At 33.5% G+C, this 12752-nt stretch overlaps 1 protein-coding gene across 1 annotated transcript in view; it reads left to right on the forward strand.

Moving 5' to 3' along the window:
* The window catches only part of LOC111153773 (sperm tail PG-rich repeat containing 2), a 596073-nt gene extending 586837 nt beyond the window's left edge, over positions 1 to 9236 (forward strand). The window contains exons 11-12 of the mRNA XM_022513010.1: positions 3644 to 3792; positions 9181 to 9236. Of these exons, the coding sequence (XP_022368718.1) occupies positions 3644 to 3792; position 9181 (150 nt within the window). The 3' untranslated portion in view covers positions 9182 to 9236. The remainder of the gene's footprint in view (positions 1 to 3643; positions 3793 to 9180) is intronic.
* Positions 9237 to 12752: the final 3516 nt, after the last annotated feature.

Consider the following 12752-nt stretch of genomic DNA (forward strand, 5'->3'; position numbering starts at 1 on the left):
CCCCCCCTATTTTCCTTTTTTAAGTCATAAAACATTTTGGATTATGACTGCAGCTCTGGGGTTAATTCTATGAATGTTGATTTGTTCTTCTGTATTGTTTTCTAAAACATTTATATTTACATTTTCTTTAACTTAATAGTTACTTAAAATGTTCTTTTAAATTTTTTAAATGATTGAGTTCATACTTCCACTTTGTTTTGTTCTAATTTTATTATATTTTTCCTGAAACGTGTATTTTTTATATTGTAAATAAGTACTAGATGTTACTCAAATTAATGTTATTTTCCTTGCGTTGCATTATATTTCTTGGAATTGTATAAACATATTCTGTTTGATCATGCTTTTAAAAGAGAACATTGATGAAAAAATTTATTTTTTCTGACAGCAAGGTGTGGGGATTGCCTGACTCTGTTCTCATTTTCTGATCATGAAAATAATCTGTCTTTTCATTTATCCTGCTGGAATAATATAACCCAGTGAACTTTCAGTGTTTTTGCATACCACTAGACTAAAGACTAATTTTACCTGCTCTGTTTCACAGTTCCCTAACTATAGGAATAAAAATTTATCTTTATGTATGTTGATATAAAATATTTACTTTTGGAGAGACACTGTATAAGACAATAATAATAATAATAATAATTGATATTTTTCAGCATCTAGTTCTAGATGTTTTTGATAATAATAATACTTGATACATAATGTTTTTGATATGCCAGGCTTTTTTATGCTTTAAACATAGGAATTCATTTAATTATCAAAACAATACTAAAAATAGTTATTGTTTTATCATCCTTATTTTTTTAATGTGAAAACCAAAGCATAGGGAGAGGTTAAATGAGTTACTTAAGGACAGATAGAAAGAAGATAGCAAGGCAAGATTGAGTTCCAACCAAAAGCCTGTGCTTTTAACCACTAAGCTGTATTGCTTCTCAGAAATAAAGACTACTTTATATACTTTAATTCAATTAGTAGACCCAGTCTATATAAGGTAGATAGCATTAACTCCATTTGGAAAAGAAACTGAATTTCAGAGAGGGGGAATAACCTTCCAAAGGCTACAGACATTTGAAGTGTCCAAGTTCAAAATTGTGCTGAGATCTGTTAATTATCCTTCTATATGAAGATGACTCTAAACCTGAAACTTTGAAACCTGAAACCTAAACCTCTCACATGCAGACAACAAAAACTATAAATCTAAGAATGTCATATTCCCAACAATTTGTACTTACCAACTACTCACCTTAATTCCCAACTTCTTTATGTATTCTGTTGTACAGTGTTCTTGGAGAGAGGGGCATGAGAACCCACAAAAGATAAGTGTTGATAGCACTATACTAGGACTGGTACCTATCTTATAGGAGGCACTCAATAAATATCAGTTGAATGAATAGTCCATTTTTTATTAACATATAATGTATTATTTGTTTCAGGGGTACAGGTTTGTGATTCATCAGTCTTACACAATTCACAGCACTCCCCATGGAGAGTGCTGTGAATTGTGTAAGACTGATGAATACCCTCCCCAATGTCCATCACCCAGCCACCCCATCCTTCACACCCCCCCACCCCCCCAGCAACCGTCATTTTGTTTCCTGAGATTAAGAGTCTCTTATGGTTTATCTCCCTCTCTGGTTACATCTTGTTTCATTTTTCCCTCACTTCCCCTATGATCCTCTGTCTTGTTTCTCAAATTCCTCATACCAGTGAGATCATATGATGATTGTCTTTCTCTGATTGACTTATTTCACTTAGCATAATGCCCTCTAGTTCCGTCCACATCATTACAAATGGCAAGATTTCTTTTCTTGATGGCTGCATAGTATTCCATAGTGTATATATACCAGACCTTCTTTATCTGTTCATCTGTTGCTGGACACCTAGGCTCTTTCCGTAGTTTGGCTATTGTGGACATTGCTGTATAAACATTCGGGTTCACATGGCCCTTCCGACCACTATGTTTGTATCTTTGGGGGTAAATACCCAGTAGTGCAATTGCTTGGTTGTAGGGTATCTCTATTTTCAACTTTTTGAGGAAATTCCATATTGTTTTCCAGAGTGGCTGCATTGCATTCCTACCAACAATGTAGGAGTGTTCCCCTTTCTCTGCATCCTTGCCAACACCTGTTGTTTCCTGACTGGTTAATTTTAGCCATTCTGACTGGTATGAGGTGGTATCTCACTGTAGTTTTGATTTGTATTTCCCTGATCCCGAGTGATGTTGAGCACTTATTCATATGTCTGTTGGCCACTTGAATGTCTTCTTTGCAGAAATGTCTGTTCATGTCTTCTGCCCATTTCTTGATTGGAATATTTGTTCTTTGGGTGTTGAGTTTGATAAGTTCTTTATAGATTTTGGATACTAGCTCTTTATCTGATATGTCATTTGCAAATATCTTCTCCCATCTGTCAGTTGTCTTTTGGTTTTTGTTGACTGTTTCCTCTGATGTGCAAAAGCTTTTTATCTTGATGAAGTCCCAATAGTTCTTTGCCCTTGCTTCCCTTGCCTTCAGTGATGTTTCTAGGAAGAAGTTGCTATGGCTGAGGTACAAGAGGTTGCTGCCTGTATTCTCCTCAAGGATTTTAATGGACTCCTGTCTCACATTGAGGTCCTTCATCCATTTGGAGTCGATTTTTGTATATGTTGTAAGGAAATGGTCCAGTTTCATTCTTCTGCATGTGGCTGTCCTATTTCTCCAACACCATTTGTTGAAAAGACTGTCTTTTTTCCATTGCATACTCTTTCCTGCTTTGTCGAAGATTAGTTGACCATAGAGTTGAGGGTCTATTTCTGGGCTCTCTATTCTGTTCCATTGGTTTACATGTCTGTTTTTGTGCCAGTACCATACTATCTTGATAATTATAGCTTTGTAATAGAACTTGAAGTCTGGAATTGTGATGTCACCAACTTCGGTTTTCTTTTTCAATATTCTTCTGGCTATTCGGGATCTTTTCTGGCTCCATATAAATATTAGGATTATTTCCATTATTTTTTTTTAATGATCTTTTTTTTTTGCAAGAGATTTAGTAAACATCCCTCACAGCAAATGAAAATCAGACACTTTTTCTTTCTATCTTTCTTTCTTTCCTTTTGTTTTTAGATTTTTGCTTTCTCAGTGTTTTCAGTGGTAAGTAAATGGTGAATTCAGATAAACTTCATCTTGTTACTGCATGTTCATAATACCAAAGATAGTTTTGGGCAGATGATATGCATTTAATTAGTATTTATTGAAATGATAAATGTTAAGAGAAGGCACATCTGAGAAATCAGTATCTACCTTCATTAGAAGCAAAATTTATTTTGAGAATAAAGATGATTTAATATTGATATATACAAAAAACTTATTTTTTAAAACATGATATAAGGTTTCATGAAAGATTTGGTCTCAAATATGTATAATCTTCAACAAAACTATTAAACATGTTTTAGTTAACCCCATGACTAGTAATTATTTTATACATTAAAGCACATTTATAGATATTAACCCTAGGAATCTTAAAGTGTACAGTATTAATGAATGGTATTGGTAAGTTGTAACTTATTTACATTAATGAGCTCTTTATAGATTTATAAAAATAATTTCTCAAAGTTTTATGAATGACATAATTAACATATCCTATTCTTTTGTTTGAATATCCATAGCTCAGTCCATTTTTAAGACATTCTGTTTTGAAGAAGACATTTAATGTCACTCTACCAAATCCTTCCCTGATTACGAGAGAAAACACTTTTACTGTAAAACAAAAAGCCAAACAAAAAAACCCAGAAAGCAAAGTAAAATCTTCTAAATGGTAAGTGTGCTTGTTCTCACTGAATCATAGGGTTGCTACATTTTTACAGTCCATGAATTAACTGTCATATATAATCTCTGAGACAGATAATTTTTTTCTGTCTTCAAAGCAATGTATTTGTATCCTTGTTCTAGAGCTTGGTTATTTATATCCCTAGGGGGTAATTAACATATTATAGTAGAGACCGCTATGCATGCTTCTAGAAATAAATGATGAACCTGGTCAAGAATACCATTTTTAGAAAGTCTACTTTTCATTTGCCTTTAACACTAAGATAGGAGAGTTACCTTAATGAGGTGAAGCTGATAGTATTTCTTTTAATTAACCTATCTTTTAAAACAAAGAAATCTACAAAATAATGCCATGGTCTAGTCAGTTATTGTGAGATTACATCTCAGTGAAATATATAGGCTTTTTCAAACAAATTGTATTATCAAGCAAGTTTGAACTAAGAATATTCCTAAGTAAATAGTTAATAGGTATGGGTTAAACACCAAGTGTATAGTAGTGACTAACAGTGGTTTAGGCTTTATTTGGGGTGTTTTTGGTACCATAGGATGGGCTTGAATAATCTGATGTTACTGTATTCCAAAAGAGGTTGCTTTTCATTTCAGTATCTACACCACAAAATGATGTTATATTTCAGGAAACTACTGAGATTATATTAATTGCTAGAAAATTAGATTCTAAACAAAAAAGTACTTATTAAAATTAAAATAATAAAATATAGAATTTAATATCTGATAAATTGTTAGACTACTTACTGGAGTAGTAGATTAGATTTAATCTAGATGTCATCAGAATTTATTCTTGCCACAGTCTGGACCTCTGCCATCCATAATGTTAGCACTAGACCCATGTGACTATTGAGCACTTGAAATATGGCTATTTCAAATTGATATGTACTGTAAGTCTAAAATGCACACCAGATTTTGAAGACTTAGTTTGACAAAAAAAGGGTATAAAATATCTGATTAATACTTTTTAAATTTAATATATGTTGAAATGATAGTATTTCAGATATACTGGGTTAAATATACTATTATGATTATTATCAGCTGTTAATTTTTACATTTAAATGTGATCATAGGCTCATATTATATTTCTGTTGGATGGTACTGGTCTAGAACATCTATGTTTTGGAATAGTGATTTCATCAGTATATTGGAAAACAATGTCTACAATAATTTTTTTCTACAATAATTTTTTTAAAGATTTTATTTATTTATTTGACAGAGAGATCACAAGCAGGTGGGAGTGGGGGGGGTGGGGAGTGTAGCAGACTCCCCGCTGAGCAGAGAGCCCAATGCGGGACTCGATCCCAGGACCCTGAGATCACGACCTGAGCCGAAGGCAGAGGCTTAACCCACTGAACCACCCAGGCACCCCAATAATGTTTTATTTTTAATTTTAGTTCCACTCTATTACATATTTTGTTATGACAGAGAGCAGTAGCCCATTAACTACTCATGGTCATTATTACTTATTAACATGTAGTAATTCTTTAAAAGGCAAAAATATGAAAGCTATTTAATGTCATTTAAAACTACTGTCCTGACTTTTGTACTATAAATGTTATAATTTTCTTTTTTTCCTCTTTTTTAATTAAAAAATTTTTATTTTATTTGACAGAGATCACAAGTAGGCAGAAAGGCAGGCAGAGAGAGAGGGGAAAGCAGACTTCCTGCTGAGCAGAGAGCCTGATGAGGGGCTCGATCCCAGGACACTGGGATCATGACCTGAGCTGAAGGCAGAGACTTTAACCCACTGAGCCACCCAGGCGCCCCTAAATGTTATAATTTTCAATCTATATCTATTTTTTGATCCCATAAAATGTTGTTATTGTCATTTCTTAAATTATATTTATTTAGATTTACCCATATATTTATGTTTCATTGTTCTTTATTCCTTCTTGCATTGCTGTGCTTCTCTGTGTGATCATTATTCTTCTTTCTAATGAACTGCTTTTAATTTGTGTTCATGAAGGTTTGCTATTGATGAGTTTTCTCCTTTTTTGTTTGGAATCATTTTTATTTCATCTTCATTTTTAAAGAATATTTTTACTGGATAAAGAATTAGATGTTCCTATATATATTCTTTTAGCACTTTAAAAGTGTCATCGCATTGTATAATGCCTTCCAAGGTTTCTAAGAAAATGTTTTTCCTTTGAAAATGATGTGCCTTTTATTTATCTGGCTGCTTTTTCAAATTTTCTCTATGCATTTTAAGAAATTATTTTTAATGTCCTTAGGTTTTCCTGTCTCTACCCAAATGCTCCTTGGTGTTCGCTAAAGTTCTGAATTGTGTAGGTTGATGTCTTTTTATTAGTTATGGAAAATCATCACCCACTAGCTCTTAGAATATTGCTTTTATAACATCCTCCTTTATATTTAGAAAATGCAATTACAGATATTAAATCTCTTTCTTTACTGCATCTCATGTATCTTGTATACTCTTTTCTATAATACAGACCTATTTCCTTCCTGTCTTTCAGTCTGTATATTTTCTAACGCTCTCTCTTCTAGTTCACTAATCTTCTCTTCAATGGTCCAATCTGCAGTTAAACACATCTCTTGTATTCCTAATGTTAATCATTATATTTTTAATTCTATAATTTCCTTTTCATTATTGTTTATAAATTTCAATTATATGGAGAGGTTCTCTATCTTCTCAACAATTTTGTCACATTTTATTCTTTATTTATTTTAAAGGACACAAACTCCGAATCACCTTTGGATATGTTTTTATTGTCCTTTTATTCTCTCAGTTTCTATCTTTTGATTCTGTCCCCTGGCATGTCTAAGCTTGATCAAATGTTGGTCATAACTTATGAAAAATTACATAGGTAATTTGATGCTTTGTCTCATATGATCTTGCTCCAGACAGAACATCTTTTCACTTTCTCTCAGGCATCTTACGTATGGGGCAACCATCTCTTCCCAGTGTGCGATTTTGCTTGTTCAGGATTGGGCTTCATGTTTTTGTGAATGTTGATCTAATGAACATCAGGTATGTTCCCAGGGTATGAGCTTTCTGTGATCTTAGCAGGAAGTCAGTGACAATCACTAGAGTTCTTCCTCTAACATTTTTACTTTCAGTCTTTGAAACTACCAATACTCTGTGCAACTGCCTAGATCTTTAGCTGCACTTTTCACTCTACTTCTTAGTCTTTTGACACTACCCCCACATCAGATAAAATCAAACAAATGTCCTGAGGGGAAAAATAATACAATCTCAGACTCATTTGTGTTCTTCTCTGTTCTTTGGGATTTTTGTCCCTTCATGTCCTATTGTCTTGAACTTGAACTCTAAGGTTTGTTTCTATAGACCCTGAGAGATAGTGGGTGATGATTTTCCATAATTTTATTTATTTATTGAGCCAAAGTCTCAATTTAGATTCCTATCTAGTTTGTGGTTGTCTTCCATGCTTCTTAAAAACTCAAAGAGTCCTCTAAGGGAATGTGAGGCTCACTTCAATGCTATTCCCTCCTCACCTTTCTCACCAGGTTCCTGGGCTTTACAAGACCTGGTTGGTGTAGCTTTCCATTTTCTTAAATAAACATAAGCAGAAATAAATTCTGTAATTTTTCTCAGAGACATGGTCTGCAGTGAGTTACTCTGCCATATCTGAAATTCTTCCTTTACTATAGCTTGCTTTCTTTCCCTTTTACCTCTAAAAAAATTTCTAAAATCCGATAACTTTGATGGACATTTACAACTGAAAAGAATATCTCCTAAACATGATATATCTTGACATGTAACCATTTACTCAACATCCTACGAAAAAGTGCATATTCTATTTTAAGGAAATGTATGTTCTTATCAAACTTTCTTGCAAATCTATTTCTTAGTTAAGTTCAGTTAGCCAACATATAGTACATCATTAGCTTTTGATGCGGTGCCCAATGATTTGTTAGCTGCAAATCTATTCCTTTAAGATTATTGTCACATTATAAACTAAAAGAATAGGTTAAGGTTGTATGGTTAGTTATTTAATTATTTTTACCAGATGTCACACAAAAATAAGTCCTTCAAAAGTGTTTTAGTATCCCAGACATGCCCACCCACATCTTAAGTCCTTTGTGAAATAAACCTTCAGAAGATAAAACCAGACTAGCTCCTTATTCAACTAATCACCATTACAGATGAACAAAAAGAGTAATTCTATCTTTTCTGTTTATATGCTCTCCTAGGATTACTACGAGAGAACCTCACAAACTGACATAAGATTTCCATTTAGAATTTCTCTGCATTTCAGTCAGTATAGTGTCATATGGAGGCTTCCTCCTTTAATTAACTTTCAGGAAAAAACAATTTTATTTCACAATTAGAGAGAAATATAGTGCTTGGCTGAACTACTACATTAACTGTAAAGAAAAATGAGTGCGTTAACATGTTCAAAGGGCTGCTATCAGCTCCACTCATGTTTGGATGAAGGGGAATAAGCCATGTAACAGAAGGGTGTTGGGTGATTGAAAATGGGGAAAGAATTGCCATCTGAATACCAAATAACAGGGATGATGGTGTTAGAACAAATTTCTGGACTTCACAGGTTACCCTGTGTCAATCAAGCCACATTTTGTTCAACTGTTCCTGGTCATAATGGAAATGAACATAAAATATTTTTGTTATGTGTAGTCTCACATACATAAAACTTAGTGAAAGAATTGATATTTCTTCTGAGAAGAAATCTAGTACAGCCTCAGGCGCCTAAGTGGCTCAGTCAGTTAAGTGCCTTCTGCTCAGCTCTGATCCTGGGGTCCTGAGATCCAGAACCACTCACTGGGGAGCCGCTTCTCCCTCTCCCTCTGCTTGCAGCCTGCCATTGCCCAACCCCCCACTGGCTTGTGCTCTGTCTTTCTTTCTCTGTCAAATAAATAAGTAAAATTAAAAAAAAAAATCTAGTATAGCCTCTTACATGTTACAAGTACATTTTATAAAAAAATTAATTATAAAGAAGCTTAATTCCCAGAATATTAACCAATGGAAAAACTAGTATATTAAATTATATTTTGAAAGTATGAACAGCTTATTTGGTTGCTATTTCTTTTCTGTTCTCTCATCTGGATTAAATACATTAATATTATGGCATAATATCCAAACTATTGCAGGTATTACATATATTTAATATATACTTTTAACTACTTTGAGTCCCCAGCAGAGTCATTAGGACAATCTAAAAGCTAGGATTATCACATAATATGAACCACCTGATATCAGTGATACTTAGTCAATCTGGTTAGAAGGAAAGAGTGTTTTGTGAAATTTTTGTATCTTTTTTTTATTTGAGGTAATGAACTAGAGGAGCAATCTGAAAGAATATTTTGGCTTAGGTTGAGAAGTACAATAGAGACAACACTTACTGAAACAGCTTTTCTTTCCCCACAGATATATTCTAAAGGTATTATCTATTAACATAAAGGTAAGCTGACAGTTCTCTCACAAAGAAGCAGTTCCATTTTGATGATGCCCTCCATCAGCTACTCAAAGGAATATAATTGCTCTTCTAACCTCAAGAGATAGAAAAATCTCTTCTTGCAAGAAGTTCTTTTTTTAGTTCTTTTTTTCTCAAAATTTTCCTATTACAACAGCAGTATATATATATATTCATTGCATTCTTTCTAAACATGTATTATTAATGCTTCCATATAAAACACAATGCTGAATAAAGACATCTGAAAACCCTTTCTTTTTTACTTTGTATTTCATTCTCAAACCAGAGACTACAATTACTTTCCAAATACTAGGCATCCTGAAAATAAGTACATGATGTTATTATATGTATGTGCTATCCACTTGACTTATTTTCTTATTCTTCATTTCTCTGAAATTATAAAAGTAGAGAAAAAGAGTCACAAAAATATTATTTACTTTGTGTATGATTTACTTTGTGTGAAGTTTATGTATAGATAGGAGATCAAGAGAAAAGTGATTAAATTACAGCAACACACAGTGGCTCCTGGGTGGTTCAGTTGGTTAAGCATCTGACTCTTGATTTCAGCTCAGGTCATGATCTCAGGGTCCTGAGATCAAGCCCTCAGGCTGGGCTCCGTGCTCAATGCAGAGTCTGCTTAGTCTCTCTCTTCCTCTCCCTCTTCCCCTTCCCCGGCTTGTGATTATTCTCTGTCTCAAAAAATAAAATGAAACTCTGAGCTCATGTTCTAGTTACATAACCCTAACTAAAGTTCTGAATCTTTGTTCTATGGTTGTAAAAGCAGTTGGTGTGCTAGATCAGTAGTTTTCAAACATAGCTGCTGCTTCACCATTGCCAAAGGAGTTGATAAAATACCACAGCTTCCCAGTATCTAACAACTCCCCAGCTACTGTACTCTGGGACGAAGACTTGGAACCTCTATTTTCCTCTAGGCGTTTATGTGGTGAAATTAAACTCTACCTACATAATTCCCAAAGTTTCTGTCATCCCTATAGTATTTTTTTCAGCAGTTGCCTGTTCATATGTCATGTGAACCATGTAAAATATAGTTTTGGTCACAAAAATTTCAGAAAAGCAAGTGCATTTGAAGTACATTACATATGTTGTAACAACCTTGCATGTATTCTTTTCAGGTAGTACCTTATGGAATTATTTTTATTGTCTTCCTCTTAATTATATTCCTCTATGATAGATCACATAATATGAAAATCTGTTCATGAAAGAAAAAAAGATGAAAATTCAGAATGTGGGAGAGTTTACTGGTCACAACTCTCAAGATAATGTATTAATTATTCAATAGAACTAATTCTTATGTCTGTAATCCTAAAATTGTGTAAAAATTCTCCAGTAGAACTAGCTGGAAGAACAGAACTAATTGGAAAAGACTTCCCCCACCACCAACTGATCCTTTCCAATAATTGTATCCAATAAGTTTTTTATTTGCTTTAGTTAGTTTTCATTTCTTTCAATTGAACCATCACTATTACTTAATATTAGTTTTCCTTGAGGAAACTTGTCTCTTACATGATAATTATAGAGCTCATTTTGCGGAGGCAATTTTTTATTTAGAAATATTTTTTAATCATCTCTTGTTCTTTAGTGTTATTGACCAATTTAACCTTTGCTTAATATGTTCGTGATCAAAATATTCAATGTTATTACCAAAGGAATTTCATGAGCAGGGCAATCCACCATGTGGACACTCCCAAAATATATGCTGTTACTGCAAGACTGTCAGGGTTCCCTCTGTTGCCCAGGGTGATCATTAACTATGGTAATACAGATAAATCCCTGCTCTCACTGACACCAGAGCATGCTGCCTACAGTTCCCCAGTGTTAGAAGCAGCTAAATTGCAAACAGGATCAATGATTTGTATGATCTTCCCTTGTGACTTCTAACTCTATATCTGATTTTATCTTATTTTTAAAAGATATTTTATTTATTTATTTGACAAAAATTGAGAGACAGCAAGAGAGGGAACACAAGCAGAGGGGGTGAAAGAGGGAGAAGCAGCCTCACTGCTGAGCAGGAAGCCCAATGTGGCATTCTATGCAGGGCTCGATCCCAGCACTCTGGGATCATGACCTGAGCAGAAGGCAGATGTTTAGCGACTGAGCCACCCATGTGCCCCTGATTTTAAAGATAGTACTTCTTTTCTTGCTTTCTGGTATGTTAATTAATACTACATAGTGTATTTTTTCCAGCCGGAAGCTATTAAAAAACTAGCACTGTACTTCATTTTTAGCAGCTCTGCAAAATTATCTACCTCTTTATCTCCAAGGTTGTTGAAAATGTACTTTATGTGCCCTAATTTCCATTACTTTAAATCAGACCTTACCAGTGATTATCCCTAAATTTGGAGGAAATGCATGAAGCAGTTTTCATGGGATTTAATACTAAACCTTTAGAAATTAAAAATGTATCTCTACAAAGAAATTATATATCATATTTAACAGAGACTATTTATTTAGAAATTATATATATACTATCTATAAACTATATATACTATAAACTATAATCTAAAAAACTATTTGTAGTTTACTTTTATAGTATATAGTTTAAAAGCTGAGACTTCTCTATAAAACTCAACAAAGCTTCTATTTGTAATATTGCACTCATAACTACTGAACATGAATTTGTTTATGTAGTATCCCCTGTATTACTTACACCTAGAGTTCTAATGAAAGACAAGCACTGAAAAATATTAGAGTCTTGTCTGCAGAATTATCTCATGCACGTGCACACGTGTGTGTGTGTATGTGTAAAACTTTAAGTAGGCTACTTCTCCAAAATTTTTTACCTAATTCTTGAAGGGTGAGGAGTGTTTTCTCTATGTTCCTTTGAAAGTAATGTACTTAGCATAGAAGAAAGGATATGAGATTTGGGGAAGTGGTTTTGAGCTAATGACGTTCAGTTAGAGACAAAACTTTGGGTGATGCTAATTAACACAATAATAAAGATGACAATTTTTCTGAACAAGAAGAAAGGCCTGTGGAAGAGGATAACATCAATCCATGAGATACCACTTAATATTTCACAGAGCAGCTTCTATATGAGGCAACAGATAATTAAAAACCAAGTTGACATCAAGAAAGAAAATTCAAGACCATGTCTTGGTCAGGGCCCCTTCAGCACAGTGAAATAAGTCTTTCATTATACACTTACGTCTAAAATTGTACTTTACTACATTAAGTAACAAATATTATGTAATAATGACTGAGGAGTCAAGAAAGTTTCATTAAGCACCTACTTAGCATGACAGTGAAGTGCATAGCAGATTTAAGACATGTGTCCATTAAAAACAATTAAAATTTTTCATTGATAGTATTTAAAAGGTTATAGCTCAGCTGTCTAGATAATTCAGATATCCAGAATGATATATACTCTGAAGATTATGATTTTATCTTCATATGAGGTAGATCTTATTAATGAACTGTCTTCGGTTTGCCTTGGTGCCTATCCATATAATTTTCTCTACAGTCAAATAATGAAAGATTCAAAGTGGGTTTTAATATCATTCTTAGT

The sequence above is a fragment of the Enhydra lutris genome, unplaced genomic scaffold (assembly GCF_002288905.1).
Source record: "Enhydra lutris kenyoni isolate GAN:26980312 unplaced genomic scaffold, ASM228890v2 scaffoldscaffold3, whole genome shotgun sequence".
NCBI classification, from domain to species: Eukaryota; Metazoa; Chordata; class Mammalia; order Carnivora; family Mustelidae; genus Enhydra; species Enhydra lutris.